At 44.4% G+C, this 23,300-nt stretch overlaps 1 protein-coding gene across 2 annotated transcripts in view; it reads right to left on the bottom strand.

Moving 5' to 3' along the window:
* The window catches only part of Rbks (ribokinase), an 83,459-nt gene that overhangs the window by 25,187 nt on the left and 34,972 nt on the right, over nt 1-23,300 (bottom strand). The window contains exons 5-7 of one of the 2 annotated variants that reach the window (XM_052186337.1): nt 16,817-16,981; nt 8,560-8,651; nt 4,104-4,292 (exon numbers count right to left, since the gene is read on the bottom strand). In XM_052186337.1, the coding sequence (XP_052042297.1) occupies nt 4,104-4,292; nt 8,560-8,651; nt 16,817-16,981 (446 nt within the window). The remainder of the gene's footprint in view (nt 1-4,103; nt 4,293-8,559; nt 8,652-16,816; nt 16,982-23,300) is intronic. The other variant, XM_052186338.1, reaches the window with a different exon arrangement.

The following is a 23,300-nucleotide window of genomic DNA, read 5'->3' as shown; positions in this document are numbered from 1 at the left end:
ATGGGCTCCTTTCATAAGCAGAGGGGAACTGAATAAAGCACTTACTGGGGTACAGGGTATGCTGAAGGCACAGAGCCCAGGGCCTCACCCAGGCTATGCAAATCCTCTCAGATGAGCCACATTCCCAGCGTGTTCCTGGCTGGCATGGCAAGTCTAAAGGCAATTTCCAAAGGTACTTTGACTGATGGTAGCATCCACAGCATAAGTCTCCCAAGGTCATAAACGTTTCTTCTCAGATAAGAAAACATAACAAAACACAACAACAACAACAACAACAACCAGCACCCCAAACCATGCAGCCAGGGTTAGAATGAGTCTTAACTGCTCTGTATCACCCGTCATCGCCTAGCAGGCTGTTAGTCTTTACCCATAATACCTTATTCTCCTAGATCTTAGTGTTCAACAGTGAAGGGCGCCCAAACACTCTGTTTCCGGACAAAGATCCACAAAGACTCTGCAGAAACCCCACATATACAAACACAGGGAGGATGAAGTGTGTGGACTTCTGAGGAAACACAGGCCAAGGTCAGAGACTGTCTTGGCGGTGGATGGAAGCTCCCTATGGGTAGCAGAGAGCACCTGGGCTGTGAGCCGCCTTTCAGGCTGACCTGCATTCATTGGCCCTTACTGCATTTGGTGTCAGATGTTGGACTCTGCACTGGTTGTAGGGATGTGGCAGGAGGTGACAAGGCGGGAGAAAGGTCTGGTAAGATGGGCACACTGACCCCCAGATGCTGCAATAGTTTTCAGCTTGCACTGTCAGTCCTATAGTACCTAAGTGGTGACTCAATGGGGTCTCACCCCTGAGAATGGCCTAGATAGCTGAACCCCAGGATGAGAACAGTCCGAGAGAAGCCACCCTGGAGCCATCTAGTGAGTCTCAACAATCACATCCCACTAAAGTGCTTCCCTGATAACCTTCCCAGACACTCCCTGCCACCGGCCTGTACTTCCCTCCAGGGCCATCTCTAGAACAAATTCTCAAGCCCCGAGTCATCAGGGATGTCCACCAGGTGGGCAGATGTGACAGGAGCCTCATCAGCAACTCTGACTCCTACCCAACTCAGACAGACAGACAGACAGACAGACAGAGGAAGGGTAGTCAAGGGCAGGGATGGTGAGCGCCCCCTTCCCCCCCCCCCCCCCCCCCCCCCCCCCCCCCCCGTGACCCCAGCTCTTGTTTACTCTTGGCTTAGTCTCTGCCCTGACTTATGGTGCATTATAGTGAAGCAAGTGATTCTGGAAGAATTAGGTTTAGCCTGCTGCCTGCATTTTTGAAATGGCAGTGTGAGGGCAGATTCTCGGATTTAAGCATTTACATAAAGGGAAACAATCAGTACATAAGATCTGACAGAGCCTGCAGGGTCAAATAATAGGACAGCATTATTCCTTCATACTACCATGATAATCCCTAAGAATTGCTCGTGTGTGTGTGTGTGTGTGTGTGTGTGTGTGTGACATACAGCATGTACTTCCGGTGAATCCTGAATAGAAACACATGAACATGATCATTCTGACTGAGGCTGAGATGCAGAGATGGGAAAAGAGACACATCTGTCATGTCTTCCAAACTGAACTGAGGACATCTGCAGCTCTGCCACCCTCTCACGCCAGCACAATGGGAAAAACAGATGTAAAAATAGAAGTGATATATTCAACTATTAACAGAGGCAAAACTGAATATAGCAGCACACAGTGGCTCTGACGTACAGGCTGTCTCAAGCGGACAGTGTGCCAGCCAGTAACTACTCTCCTCCATCGTGCAAAGCCCGATGTCTGTAAGTGGAGGAGGAGATAGAGCCTTCTGCAAGTGGCACTCCGCTGGCCGGGAGTGAAGGGGTTGCTTGCCCAGGCGAGACTCTTGTCCAGGAATTCCTCACCCCAGCAGGGCCACTGTTTCATGGTCTTAAGCTAGCTGAATGGTTGTGTGTGGATCAGGCAAGCACACTGGTGGTGAGGCTGCTGGATGAGAATTTAAAACAGCATAAAAAAAGACGGCGGAGAGGCTAGGGAGGTGGTTGAGCTGGTGACGCGCCTGCCATGCACGCAGCACGTGTCGATAGTCCGGTTAGTGTTCAGTACCGTTCAGTTGTATGGACACACTACAATCTGCTTGTCTACCTATTCATGGATGAACACCAAGCAGGGCTTCCTGTTGTTTAGCTGGTGCCTTCTCCCTATTCATCCATATAAGTTCTTTGTCATTTGACATCAGAGACAGGGGCATGATGAGGCACCTGGTGGGGGAACAGAGCTTTTGGGGATCACTCTGGGAGACAGCCTGACTGAGTCCAAAGCCCATGCATGACAAGAAGGGTAGAGCTGACCTGGAAGCGAATAATACCCTCCAAAGGTTCTATTTGTGTGCACCAAACATGCCTTTCATAGGCTGCTTCTGTGCAGAAGCAAGCAGAACTGTGACTGACACGTGCTCAGCGGAGGCCAACCCATTTACGGGTACCCACAAAGGCCTGGCTTCCCTCAGGATCCTTCAGATCACTCTGGCAAGAGAAAAAGAAATTTCTCTCGTTTGGTTCACATTGGAGCAAATTTACTCTGATGAAGTGAACTAATAAACCTTCAATATTCCGGGTCTCTCTTTGACAGAACAGAATAGATGAGCAGTGCTAGAAACGACCAAGCACGGAATCGACAGACTGGGCCTGAGTCTGCAGGCGCCTGGGGAAGGCCCTGGGGAAGGCCCCGCGGTGTCAGCTCCAGTGTGCAGGAGCTGCTCACACAGGACTCTCCGTTCATCTGCGGGGGAGTGGCTGGGCTGGGGAGTCTACACTGTAGTGCAGGTTGGCCTCAGACTGGTGCCAATCCTCCTGTGTCAGCTCCCGAGTTCAGGTTCCCCCTCAGGCTTCAGGTTTGATAAACGAGTTATATTTTAAAGTTGTTTCTTTCTCTTTCTTTCTTTCTTTCTTTCTTTCTTTCTTTCTTTCTTTCTTTCTTTCTTTCTTTCTCTCTCTCTCTCTCTCTCTCTCTCTCTCTCTCTCTCTCTCTCTCTCTCTCTCTCTCTTTCTTTTGGATTTGGACAGGGTTTCTTTTTCTTTCTGGAGTCACAGCCCTGTCACTCACTGGAGGGAGAAAGAGGGTAGCAACACACTGCTTATAAAGTTTTCAAGGATTAAATGAGATACGATTAAATGAGATATATGCAGGAGACCCTGGAGTCTGCAGTGACGGTTCCCGCTGTCATCCATGGGCCCAGAGAATGATCTTTGTACTTGTACAACCATGTTTATGGCTGCAGTGAAGATGGCCAGGAAATAAACAGAAGAATAGCGAATGTGCTGTATGCACACGGCAGAACGCTAGATAGTCAGAAAGAAAGGTGACATCATTGCAATTGCTGGAAAATGGTTATAACCAGAGGTCATGAAGCTAAGCCAAATAAACAGATTCAGAAAGACAAGGACCATGTTTTCTCTCATGTGCAGTATCTAGTTTTAAAATTGTGTGTGTATGTGTGTGTATGTATGTGTGTGTATGTGTGTGTATGTGTGTGTATGTGTGTAACTAGAAAGAAGATGATGAGTACTGAAGAGCTGGTCAGGAGGTGGGACGTGTAGAGAGAGTGAGAGAATGTGTAAGAAAGCAGACGGGAGGATGGACGGAGGGGAGCGGGGATCCAGAAGGGTGGAGTATGGGGGAGGGGAGTGTACAGAAGGAAGTACTGGGGGAGACCTGTGACGAGTGTGAAGATGCTGGCATGAGGCCTACGACTCTACACTAACCTGAGGGTCAAACGGAAGAAAACAAAACAAGGAGCTCTGTTAGCGAGTGAGCCTTGTCACCCCTGCCACCCAGAGGCAGTAAGACATGGTTATGTTTATGCTCTAGTCTCCTTCCCAAGGTGTCCCCAGCATCCAGAGCATGGCTGGCACAGAACAGGCTCAGGGGACAGTTATTTACTGGAAATAGAGCAGTACTTTATGGATAAGGAAACAGGTTTCCAGAGTCTGAATGCCATGGGGCTTCCCAGTGACTTAGAGGGGACCAGGAGAGGGCTCTCCTGCTTGGCTGTCTTCTCCTACCCCATAATCTTCAGACAGGGCTGTATTAGATGTAAAAAGAACTCTTAAAAGTTTGAAACCTACCGTGGTGTCCACAGCCTTGACTGCTTCTGTGGGAATGTGCTTTGGAACAGGCTCCGCCTGTGACAGTGTCACACATCCTGAAGCCCCTAAGGTGATGACCACAACCTGGCAGCCCCGTTCTAGGAGAAGCAGCGCAGCCTTCCCAGCCGTGGTCGGGTCACTCACTGCATGGCCTGTTAAAATCTCAGCCTGGAATACACACCAGAGAGGAAGCAGTGGTGAGAACAGAGACCCAGGTCTGCTCAAGCCTGCCCTTTAGGAGACATGTCTCCCTCGTTTCTCATACAGTCAGGGCAGTGGGAGCCTTGAAGGATATTGCCACAGAAGCGTAAATAAGAGGAACACAAGGAGGACCACAAAAGCAGCTACTTAACATACTCTCTGAATGGGCAAAGTTGTCTCACACTTCCTGTCTCAGAGTTTGGGAGGTCAAGAGTTAATGCCAAAACCAAAAACTCCAAACAAAACAAAACAAAACAAAACACTCTCAGGGCTGGAGAGATAGCTCCATGGTAAGAGCACTTGTTACTCAAACAGAAGACAACTTTAGTTCCCAGCAACCACATGGTGGCTTGCAATCATCTATAACTCTAGTCCTAGAGGATCTGACCCTGTCTTCTGACTTCCACAAGCATCAGGCACATATGAAGTACACAGACATATATGCAGGAAAAACACTCAAATGAATAAAATAAATCTTTTTTTGTTTTGTTTTGTTTGGATTTGGTTTTTTCAAGACAGGGTTTCTCTGTACAGCCCTGGCTATCCTGGAGCTTACTTTGTAGACCAGGCTGGCCTCAAACTCAGAAACCCGCCTGCCTCTGCCTCCCAAGTGCTGGGATTACAGGTGTGCACCACCACCGCCCAGCCGCATAAAATAAATCTAAAAATATTTTTAAAATTCTTGGGACATTTTTGGGTTTCTCTGTGTAGCCTAGGCTGTCCTAGAACTCACTTTGTAGACCAGGATGGCCTCAAACTCTCAGAGATCCACCTGCCTCTGTTTCCTGAGTGCTGGGATTAAAGGTATGTGCCACCTGGCTTGTTTTTTCTTTCATTAAAAACAGAGTAAATAAATACATGCTGGGGAACGGGCTAAACAATGTAGCTGTGCTGACAGCTTTTGGGGTGAGCGGAGGTTGATGGCTGGATTGCTCTCTCAGTTCTTCTAGATATAGAATTTGGGACAACAAATGCAGTCTACGAAAGAAAGCAAGGAAGGTGGGAAGTGGAGAGGGGGCCACTATGAGGAACTCCGTGTATGCTGCACCTGTACACACAGGCACCTACCCAGGTCACCAGCGCCCAGGCCTCCCCTGGCCCGGCGGCCCCAGGCCTCTCTTGGTGTCTCTGTCATGCTCTTGCCGACTACTTGGTTTTGTCATTACTTGTCACCATCTTTGTGACCTTCCTTAAATCACATACAATAAATGAGGGTTTGTGGGGGATCAGTATTTCTCTCTTGGAATAGTGAAGAATCTTGGCCAGAAACTGGGACAGAGGTGCCCTCTGCCATCTTTGAGTTGCTTCTCTACTTGTGACACAGGTAGTTAAAAAAAAAAAAAAAGTACTCAATGAGTTAGTATTTTTTTGACTCAAAGTGTATAACTCAATTCTTTTCCATATTGTAGTTTAACCATATGCTATATAAGACTGCATGTAAGCTCTGCTTGTAGTTGCTGTGAATATGCCCAAATTAAACACATTTGTTCCATATAAAAGCACTGTGTGTGTGTGTGTGTGTCTGTGTGTGTGTGTAGGCTGCTCAGATGGCTTAGTGGGTAAAGGCACTTGCCACTAAACCTAATGGGCTGTGTTCAATCCCACAGCTCACCTGGTGGAAGGAAAATAAAGACTCCCTGGAACCCTGTGACAGTTCCATATACATGCCATGGCATATGAGCGTGCAGGCAGGTACATGCGCACATGCACGCGCACACACACACATGTACACGCACACACACATGCACACATGCATGTGCACACAAACACACATACACACATACACACGCACACACATGCACATGTGCACACATGCACATGCATGCACACACATGCATACGTGCACACATGCACACACATACACACACACAAACACACACATGCACACGTGCACACATGCACACACACCCACACACATACACACATGCACATGCACACATACCCACACACATATACACACACACATGCACACCATGTATAACAGACTTTTAAGGCATATTACCAAATTCTGTCTTTTCTGTATTACAATTTAATCACATGCTGTACATTCTTAAGACTGAGATTTTTGTCTCACTTTTATTTGCTCAGATCATGCCCAAATTAATTCTTTTGTCATATAAAAACCATCCCTCAAGTGCCTGCTCTCTGTGTCTGTGGTCCCAGTAGGAGAAGCTGCCTAAACCCGGCCATGTGCCTTCTCCTACTGTCTTCTGTGTGACCCCTGTGTACACACACACATACACACACACACAAACACACACACACACGCACGCACTCACACATGCCTGAGTGTATGTCTGTGTACCCAGTGTGTGCGGGAGCCTGAGGAGGTCAGAAGAGGACACTGGATGCCTGGAACTTGCATTACAGATGGTTCTGAGCTGCCATGTGGGTGCTGGGAACAGACTCTGAGCCATCTTAATAAATTTGGTATTAATCTGTGTTACAGGGACCATTTCTGTCTGCTACATACACTCATCTACTTTCAGAGACACACACACTGTACCTTCTAAAATCTCTGAAATCTCTGTCAACACCCCGACCTTGTGTATGAGTGGTGTGTATGTGTGTGTATGTGTGTGGTGTGTTTTGATGTGTGTGTGTGAGGGAATATATGTGTGTACATGTATGTGTTTTGATGTGTGCATGCACACGCGTGTGTAGTGTGTATGCCAAGACAAGTCATGTGTAAGTATTCTGACCAACAGTCCCAGTATGCCCCAGGCAACACGAAGAGCACCTATCAAACATGAGTGAAGAATCTCTCAGCCTTGGGCAGCACAGAGCAAGGACAAGCCATGCGAGGCCCTACCTGGATTCCCTAGGCATGGAAACTGGGAATGGCAATGATTATAACTGCTGTGGAGAATTTATTAAATAGCAATAGGTAAGTATATAACATAACGCTGTGTCATAATGGAATTTGTAATTTAATGGAGAAGATACATGAGCTGAAGAAACACTCGGGCTGTGAAAACCGTCCGAAGAGCAGTGTCTTTTAAGTTTTTACCAGGGAAATCTAAGCCAGTTTGGTGGTTGAGAGTAATGTAACCTCATATTGTGAAATGGTCTCTATCTCCCATAATTCCTTTTTCCTAGCCCAATGCCTGGCCATGGTGGTTGCACAAAAATGTTGCATAAACTACTGTGGTTTGTTAAAATTAGTTTCCATGTAGCAGCCTTCTTTGTCCTGGATGTCCTGACAGATGCAGTTATCAAGCAAGCCGGTTAAGAAAGCCTTAGAGAGCCGGGCGGTGGCGGCAAACCCTGCCTCGAAAAAAAACCAAAATCCAAAAAAAAAAAAAAAAAAAAAGTTAAAAAAAAAAGAAAGCCTTAGAGCCAAAGGACAGCTAGCCTTTAGAGACCGACAGAGCGTTTCTCTGTGTGGCATCGAACGATGAGAGGCTGTCTTTCTATGAAAACGGTGATGGCTTGAGCTCACCTTCCTAATGGTACTTATTAAAGAGTACATTGTATCGCCACTGACAGGTATGTTGTACAGATGTGCATATTGTGTCCCTCTGACAGCAGGCTCAGTGGGGGCCTGTGTCTCTCTGCCAGTGCTGCCACAGGATCTGTACACTAGGAGGTTGTACAGAAGCTACTCCAGAACTTTACACTAAGTACAAGTGACAGAAAAAAATACAAAGGCTCACAGTTAAATTTGATTTTCAGAAAAAACAAAACAAAACAAACAACAACCAATGGTTTTGTATGTTTTTTCACTGATTATTTGAAATTAAGATTTTTGATTTTTTTGTCTGTATTTTTATTTGTTAACTTGTGAACTTTAATATTAGTTAGTCCCCCTCACCCCTCTCAGGAGGCGGGGACAGATGGAGCTCTATGAGTCCGAGGCCAGCCTGGTCTACAGAGTGAGTTCCAGGACAGCCAGGGCTATACAGAGAAACCCTGTCTTGAAAACCCAATAAAATCAGTAAATTAGTCCAGAAAATGTGAACTACTTAAAAAAGCAGACAATCTGCCAGTGCTTGGGGACTGGAGGGCGCTAACATGGGAGAGGTTAGTTGGTGTAAGATGATGGGGCGTGGCTCAGAATCCTTTATGGCCACAAAAGGCTTAGTAGTTTCCTTTCCGCCACACCCCAGTGAACTGAGAATCTCTTTTTACTGAATTCATTCACATGTGCTCAGCTGACGTGGCTCGGCCTGCCTCTTTGTTTTACCCAGCTGTCTGCAGTCCCTCATAGAATCAGCGAGCCGTCTGTCCGTACCTCACTCTCGTTGCAGCAGAATACACTGGACAGGGAATAGAACTGGGGGTCCAGGTCAGCGATGGCTGGAGCTGGGTTGAACAAGGTTTTCACTGCAAAGGAATGGGAAAGAGGCTCAATAGTTATCATTTAAAAATACTGATTTAATCCTTTCACTTATCTTTTACCTTAGATGTAAGGTAGTGAGTGGGGTCGGTGTGCATACAGACTCGAAGGGAGAGGGAGCTGAGGGCCGTCACTTTCACCCTCACCAGATAAAATCATCTATTAAACCACAGACACTGAAAGGTCTGGGATCCCAGCAACATGACAGCCTGGTGTCAATCCTTTTTGTATCCATGTCCTCTGTTTTTTTACCTTCCCACTCAGCCTCAAGGGCAAGCGTCATAGTTACGACTAACTCGGTCAGGTGAGGACAAGAACATTAAAGTAAAAGTGTGGTGTGGAAGAGCATGTATGAATTCAGATAAAACAGGGAGCACTTCTGGAGCTTATCTCTGGGGCAGGCTCACAAACTCATGGTTCAGGGAAGAAACAGCAAAGAATCCAGACTTTCCTGGTTGTAACAGTATGTAGGAAACTGAGATAGACCCAGGTGTGCTTCCAAAATAGATGAAAATTACTCATGTCAACACACAAACACACACACACACACACACACACACACACACACACGCACCTCTGCCACTACCACTACCACCACACATATATTCCCCCCACTACCCTCTCTCACAGCGCCCCCTGTCCATTCTAGGCTCCTAGGAGCTCTCTGGAACAATAAGATTGAGAAAGTGGGGAAATCTCTTTCAGAGACTTAGGTGCTAGCTCAGACTAGACAACTACAAGAGAAGGACGGGGGGGGGGGGGGGGGGGGGCGGCAGAGCGAGAGCAGGGGACTGTCACAGCATTATTACACTGACAGAGGAGAAAAGTAAACTCTAGAGATGAGGCCAAGTGCGGGATGTCACACTCACACTCTTGGACATAGGGAGGATGGGACCTAACCAAGAGTCCCTTGGCTTTGATTTGAGGGTTTATTCTTTAAAATAGCAACGTATCTAGACCAGGGCTGTCTCCCGAGCAGCACGTTCCTCCAGTGCCAATGCGCACTATTACACAACAGGTTTTGGTGTGAAATTCTGCAAATTATTCTAAAGGCTTTAGAGATTCCTGCAAACTACTCCTGCTTTGTGACAAAACAACTAGGCTGGCCAGACCTCTGTCCTCAGCCTGGATCCACAGCGTCTCAGGGTAAATAATCCACCTGACTAGTCTCAAGTAAGATCCTTTAGCTGCAGTTCTTAGGGACTGTTCTAAAACAATGGCTACAAATTTGTTTACCCAACAGGAGAGCCTGTTCAGATGTAGGGTTTCTATGTCCCCCTTCCAGCCCACTGGGTCAGAATTGTGGGCTATGATCAGGGAACCCACACATTCACAAGTTCTCTAGGTGGCTGTCATAGCTAGCTCAGCAGCGACACATCCCCCATCCTGGGCAGTGCTCACGGCTGGTGAAGACCCCTAACTTGCTCTAACACTGTGAGCAGGTCCAGCCTGCATCTGTACCTTCCTAGGTCTTAACAGTTGGGTCAGTCAGTGGTCTCAGCCAGTATAGTCTGACAGCATCACTGCATTTTTGTTACTTTAGACTTTATAATGTCCTCCCACATAAATTGTATGCTTTTAAAATATTCCTGCTCAGATTTTTATATAGGGCAATTGTATGGCTTAAATTAGAAAATGCATGTGAAAGCTCTATGTAAACTATAGTGTTGTCCAAATATGGAAGATTATTACTGTTATTATAGTGTCCTTTGCACACAGCCAACACCCACGCCTGTCTACCTCTCTTCCTCCTTCTGAAAGAATGTGTAGCTCACCAACAACCTCTTAGTGGCTTTCTCATGTCTTTGAGGGGTTACAGATGTCCATTATGCACGAAAGTCCCGAGGGCCCAGCATTTGAATGCAGCCAGGTTTGAGGTTTTCTGAATGGCACTGGGGTAGTCTGAATGAGAGCGGCCCCTGTAAGCTCATACGCTTCAATACTTGGTCCCAGTTGCTGGAAATGTTTGGGAAGGATTAGATGTATGGGCTTGTCTGAGGAGGTGTGTCTGTGGACTTTCAGGTTTCAAAAGCTCTGCCATTCCCAGTTGGTGCTTTCTGCTTCATGCCTGTCTAAGATGTCAACTCTCAGCTACTGCTCCAGAACCTGCTGCCATGCTCTGTGCCATGATGCCCACAGACTCTAAACCCTGAAACTGTAAGCTCCAAATACACGATTTCTTCTATAAGTTGCAGTCTTAGTCAGTGTTGTATTGCTGTGAAGAGACACCATGACTTCAGCTTTACTTGGGGCTGTTTACAGTTTCCGAGGTTTAGTCCAGCAGCATCACAGTGGGGAATATGGTGGCACACGGCACTGGAGAAGCAACTTTTCATCTGGTTTTGTAGGCAAAAGGAAGAGAGAACTACTGAGCCTAGTTTGGGCTTCAGAAACCTCAACACCCACTCTCAGTGACACACGTCCTCCAACAAGGCTGTGTCTCCTAATCCTTTCGAACAGTGCCGTTCCCTCATAACTAAGCATTCAAATCTATGAGTCTGTGGCGGTCATTTTCAGTTAAACCACCACAGTTGCTTTGGTCATGGTATCTTATTCCAACAAAAGAAAAGTAATTAATGCAAGCATATTGTGCTCTGTTTTCCTCAAGCATTCAATTGAATGCAGTTGCTCATCTAGCGTGATCGTCAAGCCTGTATTCCTAAGCACTTGAGCACAGGCACTGTGTCAAGCTACCAGTAACGAAGATGCAGGATGAAGCTGTTCTTTGAGAAGTTCCATTTGGGTCCTCCACAGATCCAGGATCGAGCAAGTCCTTTTCTATGCTGGTCTTGCAGAAGGTGACAGGCATAGAGCCATGAAGTACAGTGATGCTCACGCTGCTGGCTTTGGTGGAAGGCCCAGGGAATCCACACATCCACCCGAGCACTAGCTGGTCTAACTAGATTGGCTGGTCCTCTTTTTTTCTTGGTCTACGTGATCAATACTCTAACTCTGCTAACATGAATGAGGCCATCGATGCTTTATCAGAGAAATACCTCTATTCCTTATTAACCAAAAAGAAGGTAGTCTTGTGCCAATCCTTCCTTCTAAAAGAAAACAAAACATCACTATATGTGTATATGCTTGTGTAGAAGAGAGGACATCTGAGAGGTTACTCACTAAACTTATAAATGCTCCATTATAAAGTCTGGTACTAAGTCTGATGGTAGATCCAGTGTTGTACTTCATGAAAAGACCCCATTCTTTGAACATGTGCAGTATCTTCTACCAATGAAGAAATGATACTCGCTTTAGTAGTGGAGGATGGTGGATAATAAATTAGTGAAATGCCATCAACAGCTAAATGATGGTACTATGTGGTTTATTATACTGCTCTCCTAGTCTCTATAGTTGCAATTTTCTACAATGAGAACAAATGTTAAACAAAATCACATTGTGTTTTAAGTATCAATGGTTGGAGTGAGGGACTCTATAAATTGATTACTATAAATATCGCATAAAATCAAGCAAATCCTCTTTGCCTGTATTTTACTGCGGGGTGGGTGTGGGGTGGGTGGGGCGGGACATTCTTTTCAACTGTCACTGGTTATGTAAGCACAGCATCTGATGTGTGGTTTATAGTCCCTAAGCTTAGGGTAGAAGTGAAAAAATGCTATAAGGAAATCATTCTTCTTGGGTTCTCTTCTCCCAGGATGAAGAAACATGAGGAACTAGTGGATGCAGGTAGTTAAGGAGAAGCGCAAATGTATAACACCCTAGATGGAAAAGATGACATCATCCTGGGACCAGGCAAAACCAGAGATGTGGAGAGGATGACAGGACACAACAGGAAGTATCCCTCATCACAGAGGGAGATGCACTAAACTCCTGGTTATCTTAAGCATACACCAATGGCTGACACAGTAATGTTGACGAGGAGCTGGTGGAGCCTAGGGGAAGCTGGCAGGCTGAAAAATGGGGTGGAAGAGAAGATGGACGGTTACAAATGCCCTGAGAACTCGCTCAGAGGGCTGAGGACTAATGTCACCCCTAAGCAAAGGCACTGTGAGGAGAGTGGGTACCCCAGTGCTGGCTTGGCTGTCTCTTCTCCATTGAAGGTTGTTTTTTCTTTTTTGATACTTGAACTGTAAAACAGCTCCAAGTTTGGCCTACGTGTGGGACAATGTTATTGCAAAAGTCTACACGGCCAGCCAAGAGGTTCAGCCTGCCAAATGGAAAAGGGCTAAAGTGGCATTAAAAGACACTTTGTATCATACCTGGGATTTAATCTTGGCGATCTGACAATCTCAATTATTTATAATTGTCCCTGTAATGTTCCATTTGCTTTGAAATGGATATAAAGACCAGACCCAACACGAACAGTCTCACCACCAGCAGTCACAGTATCAGCTTGCAGCAGGTCTACCTAACTGCACTGTGACCCACTGGGGACTGAGTTTTGTTGTTTCTTTGTTTTGACTGTTAGCACTATGTCTAAAACTGCTTTTATTTAGGTAAAACTAAGGAGAGTTTTGAGACAGTGTGTTCAAGATAAAACTTTTTCTTTGAATTTTAAAACCTGTCAGATTATCAGGTTCACCAGTTACAAATTTCATAGCACTACGAGCCATGTGGTCAAACCTTGTGCCACCCCGATCCATCTCCTCTGGGATCTGAATCATCCTATTAGTTTGTATATTGGACTTGGTTAGCCACATGGTTGCACTGTTCAGGTATCAAAATGCCTGTGTTCAGGGAACCCCTATTTTGTTTAACAATGGCTCTACAGTAAGAGTAGTGAGGTTGGAATTCAGATATGCCTACACTTTCACTTTTGGTGAAGAAGTCTAAGTGTTTTACCCAGTGAGGTAAGAAAAAACTGTATGCCGAGGTGGCTAAGATCAACTATACCCACAAAACGGGTAGGAAGGAGCTGGAGAGATTGCTCAGTGGTTAGAGCACTGTCTGCTCTTCCAAAGGACCTGAGTTCAATACCCAGCAACCACATGGTGGATCACAACCATCTGTAATGGGATCCGATGTCTTCTTCTGATATGTCTGAAGACACTACAGTGTACTCACATATATAAAATATATAAATCTTTAAAAGAAAACTGGTAGGAAGGAAGATAAAATAGTGTGAGTTCTGACGTTGTACCTTAAGATGCAAAAGTTATGACTCTACTATATGAAAGAGCTTATCAAGAGGATGCAAAAGTTATGGCTCTTGGATATAGAAGAGCCCATCAACACAAAGGGCATTAAAGTATTCTGCGTGGTGCCAGGCATCTACAGAAGTTCTGGAATGCATATTCTCCAGACAGGATGGGACTGCTGTATAGGAAAGACCGTGCAGAATTAATTTGGAAGCACACTGGATCTTCTTAAAAATATGATGTAGAGCCGGGTGGTGGTGGCGCATGCCTGTAATCCCAGCACTCTGGGAGGCAGAGGCAGACGGATTTCTGAGTTCGAGGCCAGCCTGGTCTACAGAGTGAGTTCCAGGACAGCCAAGGGCTATACAGAGAAACCCTGTTTCGGGGGAAAAAAAAAACAAACCAAATTCAAAAATATGATGTAGAAAGCCAGGCATGGTGGTGAATACCTGTAACCCTGTGATTGAAAGACAGAGGAGGGAGGATCAGAAATTCAGGACCACACAGGACTTTGTTTCAAAACAAAACATACAAACAAAAGTTAGAGTAAGCTGTGTGGCCGGTTGCTACAGTACCCACCATCTTCTTGATGCCATAAAGACCCTCAGCGTCTGAAGATGAAGTGCTGATCAAAAGAAACATTTCTGGACCCCACCCACATAAGGTTGGTCAGGCTGCCTGTGTGTCAGGATGACACTAGTTGTGCCTGTGGAAGGCTAGAGTCTCACCTGTGATGGCTGTATGGTCCTCTCCTCCACTAGCTGGGTGGGCTGCGGGGAACTGGAGGAGAGACCAGCACTCTCTGAGAAGCAGGGGTAGGACAGAGCTGCCGTGAGTGCACTGTACATGGACAGGAGATAGCAGAGGCACACAGTAGTCACTTTGCCTGCTTAGAACAAGTACAAGGCATAGACTGGGTTTTGGTTTTTTGACATTGGCTTTCTTGTTAGCCCTAGCTGGTTTTGAACTTTCTATATAGTTGAGGATGATTTGAACTTCAAAAATTATTTTAAAAAGTCCACACTTATTTATTTATTGGTCTCTGTGTTTCTGTGTGTTTGCATGCACATTCTTACAACAGAGCATGTATGGAGCTCAGAGGACAACTATGGTTTATATCTAGTCCTTTTTGTGTCCTTACTGCGTCATAGGTCCTGGTGATGGAGCTCAGGTCACAGGCTGGGCTCTGAGTGCCTTTATCTTACCTCACTGACCTGCCCTTGAACTTCAGATCCTCTTGCCAGCACCTCCCATGACCTGGGATGACAGATGTACAGCGTATTTGGTTTATGCAGCCCTGGACCCAGCAGCGATCTGTATGCTAGGTCCGCGCTCTCCCAGCCTGCCTACCTCCAGCTCCACACTGCTCACCACGAGCCCGGGACTCATCTGTGACACTTTGAGAAAATGCAACCAAACGAATTTTGGCTTTGAATTCTTTCTGACAGCTTTGAGTCCATTAAAAATACAGTAAATGTCAGTGAGAATTTGCCACAGTATATTGTTTTGCCAAAAGGAAAAATTTGTGAAATCAGTATAAACACTGTAAAATTCTCCACAAAATCATTTCAGAGATTTAGTTTTCTTAAAGAAGAACCAGATATTTATCTGTTGTGGGGGAGGAGTGTGCACACTCGCTGGGGTACACAGGTGGAGGTGAGGTGACAGCTTGCAGGAGGGGACGTCTCCTTCCATCATACAGATCCCAGACACTAATCTCGGGTCCCAGGCTTAGTGGCAAGTGTCTATGCTCAGTTAGCCACCCTGCCAGCCCTCGGGGGCTTATTTTACATGCATTGTCATATTGAACAGGAAATGTTCTAAGAGAAATTGTGTACATAAAGCACACATCCAAACCCAGCTGTACCGTCCACATACATTCTGTCCCTGTGGCCAAGTGCCCCTGACGGCGCCTGGTAGTGTCTGTGTCTACGATGCTGCTGCTTTCATCCTCCTGACTTCAGCTTCCTGGGAAGTTTTAATAGGGAAAGTTGATGTAGTTCTCTATATTGTTTTTATTATATATCATAGAACTATTGCCACAATACCAAGTGGAGGCCATTTTCATACAGCAGCTACTTTTTGTCTTGGGCAAACGGTGGTCCATCAAGGTATTATTTTTGAGACAGAGTCTGTCTTAGGCTGGCTTTCAACTCCCTATGTAGCCCAGCTGATCTCAAACACATAGTCTTCCTGCTTCTACTTCTCAGAGTCAGGATACCAGGTGTGCACCATCACACCAAGCAATTCCAATTCTAATTCAGAGAGGAAAATGGGTAGGAAGGAAGAAAACTGGGGCTTAGTTGCAAGTATGACATCATACTGTATGTCATTCTATCCACAGATTAAGACTACAGGACTTACTTTTACAGACAGGTTCAGAAAAATTAGTTAATTTTCCTAATATCCCAAACCTAACAAAGAATAAAAATGGGATATTTTTTCTCCTAGGCAGATAACAGACACTGACAGACAACCCAGCACCATTATATACAAATAAGCTCTTGTGTATTGAAAAGATGATACAATTTTAGAAAAAAGAGAAAGAAGAAATCTTTGCTTTTGGTTTTCTTGAGACAGGCTTTCCGTGTGTAGCCCTGGGTGTCCTGGAACTCTCTGTAGAGCGGGCTGGCCTCAAACTCATTGAGCTCCTAGGGCCTCTGCCTCCCGAGTGTTGGATTACAAGTGTGTACCACCACACCTGGCTAAGAATGACACTTTGAATCCTAGAGACAAGAGACAGTGTGCAGTGGGAGCATCCTACGTCCTCTGTTACCTTGCTGTGTGCTTTAGAGGCCCCAGTGATGCCTTAGGTCGATTCTGCTAACTACACTCCAGATTTTATATTTAGGGATATCGGATATGCTACTCATGTTATTTTTATCCTATTTGTGAGTTTTTCTTAACATTATCAAGAACTACAAGCCGGTGAATCTCACAGATGGAGGAGTGAATATTTTACTACAAAGTAATGCTTTATTCAACTTGAAAGGTTAACGTTAATTAAGACAGCGATAAAAGCTCTCCCAGAAAGAGCGACCAATCTGTAACATTACCTCCACTGCTGCGGGCCATCGTCAGGGCTTCCAGAGACGCCGCCGGGCTTATTTCTAGCTGGCAGATCACTACTTTGGCTCGACTAATGACACTGGCTGCCTCCTTCAATTCTTCAGTATTCAAAAGCAGATTTGCTCCAGCCACTATGACGATGATATTCTGGCCTATGAAGAAATTCTACATATTTATACTAAACCAAGCAAAGCCAAGCAGTGATATGCTGCACTGTAAAACCATCTTCTAAAGGCATTATACAGAATGTGTTAGAAGAATTAATATTAACATTTCCAGGACATTCCGGTTTAGTTATTGTGTTCCAAATGTGTTTTTTGGCAATGTTTTTGTGAGATTCATAATATTGTGATTATTTTTATTTTTAAAGGAGATAAGAGTCTTGTTATGTTTTCTGGACTGGCTTTAAGCATCTGGGCTCAAGAGCCCCTCCCTCCTGCCTCACCTCCTGAGTAGGAGTGACTGTGAGCACATAACACTATACCTGACCTACTATGAACACTTAATTATTTTGCTTGTGTTTATTTATTTTGTGCATATGTGAATGTATGTGTATGCATGTGTATGCATGCTTACCATGGGCATGCATTTGGAGGCTACAGGATTCAGTTCTTTCCTACCATGTGGGTTGCAGGAACTGATCTCATAGCCACCTCCCTAGTCTAATTATTATAACCACTTTGAACAAAACTTTAAGCATTCTTCCTATTAATACTCTTATATACAAAGAATAATAGTTGAGAAATGATGCATAACATATTTTTACAATTTCTTTTATATGAAATGGCTAATAACATGCATATGGCAAAGATTGTGAATTCTATGTGATGGGTACCATATAGATGAATATAGGTAGGAATAACCCTGTAGAATGTTCAAAACAAATGCTCTACTGTATATGGGCAGTTCATGGGCATGCCATGTTCTTCCCAAAAATGATACTGCTTCCTCTAACACATTTTTAAAAAATATCTAAAAGACAGAACATATATGAGATAGGTAATCTCTACTTTATTTGGTCTATATTGTATAGACCAAACAAAGAACTACAACTAAGGATTTGATAGACTCTCATGACTTGAACCTACTCTCTATAATCCTTTTATATATCCACACAGGAGGGGTAGTGATGCACCTTATCTGCAGACAAAGTCTCTCCTCCTCTGTCTCTGTCTCTGTCTCTCTGAGTATGTGGGGGAGGCAGAGGGAAAATGTAAGTATTGTTTTTCATGCACTAGCTACCTTTTTTTAAAAAAAAAAATCACTTCTTTTGAGTCAGGGATTTTTAACGGGCCTGGAGCTTGTCAAGCAGGCTGAGGTAGTTAGCCAGGAAGCCATGGTGATCTTCCTGTTTCTTCCACCTCAGAGTTGGGATTGCAAGCATATGCTCTCGTGGCTTTTTCCCTTCCTCCCCTCCCTCCCTTTCTTCCTCCCTTCCCTCTCTTCCTCCTTTCTTTTCCTCCTCTTCCTTATTTTATTCTTCTCCCTCTCTTCCTTCTATGTGGATTCTGGGGATTTAACAGTTTTCCAAAGTACTGTGGTGACCAAGCTATCTCTGTAGTTCCTGGAAAATAAACTGTTAGGAGGTGTGCTGTCCACTATTAGAATCACAATACTACATGTGACATTGACACTTGAACTAGTCTGAACTGAGGTGCACTTTAAGTATATGCTCAGCCCAGGAGGTGGCACCATTAGGAGGTGTGGCCCTGTTGGAGTAAGTGTATCACTGTGGGCATGGGCTATAACACCCTCATCCTAGCTGCCTGGAAGCCAGTCTCCTCATATCAGCCCTCAGATGAAGATGTAGAACTCTCAGCTCCTCCTGTACCATGCCTGCCTGGATGCTGCCACACTCCTATCTTGATGATTATGGACTGAACTTACAAACCTGTAAGACAGCTGCGATTAAATGTTGTTCTTATAAGAGTTGCTTTGGTCATGGTGTCTGTTCACAGCAGTAAAACTCTTAAGACAAAAGTCAATACATGCTGGACTTCAAATTTAGTATAAAGAACAGTATATCTCACTTTTTAATTTTTTTTTTTAAAATTGGATATTGTCTTTATTTATATTCCAAATGTTATCCTCTGTCCCAGTTTCCCCTGCTCTCATAAACCCCCTATACCATCCTCCTTCCCCCTGCTTCTATGAGGGTATTCCTCTACCCACCGCTCTCCCCTGTACCTGCCTTTAATTCCCTGACTTTGGGGCATCTATTAAACCTGCATAGGACTAAGGGCCTCTCCTCCCATTGATGCTTGACAAGGTAATCCTCTGCTACATATGCAGCTGGAGCTATGTGTACCCCTTGGTTGATGGCTTAATTCCTGGGAGCTGTGGGGGGTCTGTTTGGTTGATATTGTTGTTCTCCCTATGAGGTTGCAAATCCTTTCAGCTCCTCCAGTCCTTTCTCTAACTCCTCCATTGGAGACCCCACACTCAGTCCAATGGTTGATTGTGAGAATCTGCCTCTGTATTTGCAAGGCTCTGGCAGGGCCTCTCAGGAGACAGCCATAGGAGGCCCCTTTCAGCAAGCATTTCTTGGCATCTGCAATAGTGTTGGAGTTTGGTGACTGAATACATAATGAATCCCCAGGTGGGACATTTTCTGAATGGCCTTTCCTTCAGTTTCTGCTCTACAATATATGTCCATATTTAGTCCTGTGAGTGTTTTGTTCACCTTCACAGAAGAACTGAAGCACCCATACTTTGGTCTCCCTTCTTCTTGAGCTTCATGTAGTCTGTAAATTGTGTCTTAGGTTGTATCAAGCTTCTGGGCTAATATTCACTTATCAGTGAGTGGATACCATGTGTGTTCTTTTGTGATTGGGTTACCTCACTTAGAATGATATTTTCTAGTTCCATACATTTGCCTAAGAACTTCACGAATTCATTGTTTTTAATAGCCGAGTAGTATTCCATTGTGTAAATATACCCACCATTATTGGGTGTCAATGTTTTCTATGATATCTTCTGCACCTGAGATTCTCTCTTCTATCTCTTGTATTCTGTTGGTGATGCTTGCATCTACGCCTCCTGATCTCTTTACTAGGCTTTCTATCTTCAAAATTGTCTCTCTTTGTGATTTCTTTATTGTTACTATTCCCATTTTTAGATCCTGGATCTTTTTGTTCAATTCCTTCACCTGTTTGATTTTGTTTTCCTGTAATTCTTTACGGGATTTTTGTATTTCCTCTTTAAGGGCTTCTAACTGTTTACCTGTTTTCTTCTGTATTTCTTTAAGGGAGTTATTTATGTCCTTCTTAAAGTCCTCTATCATCATTATGAGAAGTGATTTTAGATATGAATCTTGTTTTTCTGGTGTGATGGTGTATCCAGGTCTTGCTATGGTTGGAGAAATGGGTTCTGATGATACCAAGCAACCTTGGTTTCTGTTGCTTATGTTCTTACGCTTGCCTCCCATCATCTGATTATCTCTAGTGCTACCTGCTCTTGCTATATCTGATTGGAGCCTGTCCTTCCTGTGATCCTGGTTGTGTCAGAACTCCTCAGAGTCTAGTTGTGTCTGTGGTCTGTGATTCCAGGATCCTGTGATCCTGAGATCCTGGTGTGTTAGAGCTATGGGGCGTCAAGCTGCCTCTGGGCTCCTGAGATCCTGGTATGACCAAGCTCCTGGGATCCTGGGATTCTGGGTGCGTTAGAGTGCCTGGGAGTGGAGCTTCTTCTGAGTGTTACAAGATTGGCTGCAGAGTTTGCGCCCAAGGTAAACCAGCCCAGATTGGAAGGTACCCTTGCCACTGGTTGGGTGGGGTTCCTGTGTGCCTGGATCCCACGGGTCCCAGGTAAGCCTGGTAGTGTTAGAACAGATGTTATATCTCCTCACCTCTGATCCTATTATCCTGGGTGTGTTAGAGTACCTGCAAGTGTTGCTTCCTCTGGGTGTCACAGGATTGGCTGCAGAGTTCACACCCTCAGTATTTTTTTTAAAGTGTATTTACCTTTATTTTATATGCATTGGTGTTTTGCTTGCCTGCATGTCTGTGTGAGGGTATCAGATCCCCTGGAACTAGAGTTACAGATAGCTGTGAACTGTTGGTGCTGGGAATTGAACCTGGGTCCTCTAGAATAGCTATAAGTACTTTTAACCAATGAGCCATCTCTCTAATCCCCTATTTTACTAATTTAGACATGCATTTATTTGTTTGTTTGTTTATTTATGCATTGTGTGTATTGGGGTATGTGTGTGCGATAGCACACATGCAGAGGTCAGAACAAACCCTTTCCCTCTATCGTGTAGGTTTAGGGATCCATCCACTCATGTTGGCAGGTTGGCAGCAGGCATCCTGACCTGTTGGGTCGTCTCTCTGGCCTCACTAATTTTTAAAAAAAACATATTGAAATGTCTTAATTCTAAAATAAATTTAATTACATGTTGTAATGATAATATTTTGGTTAAATATATATATATATATATATTATCTATCTATATCTATATATAGTGCATATTGTCAAAATTAGATTTACCTATTTCCCTTTTCCCTTTAAAAATATAGTTCCTGGACAATTTAAAAACTGCATGTGGCTCACATTTTATTTCTATTGGCCAGCACAGCTCTAAAGGAATGAGTTGTAGCAGGCACTTTTTAGTGCTTCAGGCTGCTTGTGCAGATCTTGTATAGACATGACCTAAAATTACCTCTCCACACAGAACAAATCCTAGCCTATCATCTTACCACATGTGTGTTTGTTGGCCATGAGGGAAACTTAATAAAGTAGGGATGGTTCTGCACAAACCCAACCTCAGACCTGGAAAAATGCAAGGAGCCCACTTGCTGAAAGACTGCATCTCTCCTTCCTTCTCCCCAGCAGTGAGCTCACTCTCGGCTGGCGTCAACTGTAGCATGATGTCATATGTATTTCTGGACGGGCTTTGGTGGCTGAACAACAAGCCCACACCCAGGCGGGCAGTCCACAGACAAAGCAGCCCCGGCATGTGGCTAGCTCCGTCAGGCCTCAAGTTTGACATGCCAGACTAACACTTGCCACTTTGTACGCACTCTTGTCTTCATTTGAAGGAGCTGATTGTTCAATTCCTCTATAGTTATTATTATTTTTAGACAGTCTTATTCCATAACCTAGTCTGGCTTTGAGCTCCTTGCAAACCTCCTGTGTGATTCTCTTGGGTGCTGGGATTATAGATTTGTGCTGCCATGTCCTACACAATCTACACTGCAGAATATTGCCTTACTATAAGTCAGGTACGGCTTACCATAACAGACATTTTGGTTCACAGGAAAGGAAGAAGGAAAAACTGAAGTCATTTCTAGAACATGAGGTTTAAGGTCAGAAATGACTTGCCTTTGACAGTAATCATTATTGACAACATAGCTTAATATAATAAATGCTGCATTATATTTTTGTTGTCTCTAGTGATATATGATTAATAATTATATATGATTAATAATTTCATTCTGACCACAGAATGAAAACTTAACCTATTGCAACTTTACATTGCTGAGGTTGTGTGTCAAATGCTCATGCAGAAGTGACACTCTATATCATAAGGTCTGTGGCCTGTGTGCAGCTTCCTTGTGGACTGAGGTGACACAGCCTGTACATGAGTTCAAATGCACTGAAAGGGGCTTGAGGTGAGGCTCAAGCCGGCAGAGTGCTTGCCTGGTACACAGATCCAGGCTTAGTCCTTGGCATAGGCTGGGCATGATGAGGCATTCCTGTGATCCCAGTCCTAAACGATGTAGGCAAGAGGATCAGAAATTCAAAGCCATCCTGGAATCCATGAGGTTTTAGTCTCAAAACAGACAACCAACCAAGGAAACAACCTCCCAAAGAACACACAGAAGGCTGGATAGGACCATCAGTGAGACAGTGCCAGCCTAGGCTACAAATAACTCCCCTCATGAAAAAGCATAGATGTAGTCAACATATTAAGCGAAAAAGTATTAAATATTATGTGTAAATACTGAAGAAAGTGAAAAAAGTAACGTGTTTCCCATTGCATGCCTTTCTGGGTAGTACAATGAAATTTCATGCCATCCTATTCTGTCTCACCTGAGATGTGAGTCTCCTCTTTATCCAACAGATCATGTCCACACTGCCTGTGTGGCCCTCCTGATGATCGTTTAGACACTACAGTCCTTGTGTTCATGCTAACGTCTACATAGCAGCCTAATCGCCCTTCACCTCGTTTGAACTCACGTACAGGCTGTGTCACCTCAGTCCACAAGGAAGCTGCACACAGGCCACAGACCTTTTGATATAGATTACACTGACATACTATTTCTTACACTATGTTGTTATGATCATTCGGTTTTATTATTACTGATGTAAAATTCTTACAGTCTCTAATTTGTAACCTAAAGTTTATCATAGGGCTATACATACAAGAAAAAAAAAACATTGTATAGAGAGATCAGGACTATTAGCAGTCTTAAATTGTATTCCTCTATGGATAAGGAAGAACCATTGTATAAATCAAAGACATATTGT

Source organism: Apodemus sylvaticus, chromosome 6 (genome assembly GCF_947179515.1).
Source record: "Apodemus sylvaticus chromosome 6, mApoSyl1.1, whole genome shotgun sequence".
Taxonomy (NCBI): domain Eukaryota; kingdom Metazoa; phylum Chordata; class Mammalia; order Rodentia; family Muridae; genus Apodemus; species Apodemus sylvaticus.
The sequence above is the reverse complement of the archived record's forward strand: the minus strand, read 5'-3'. Positions and strand labels throughout refer to the sequence as shown.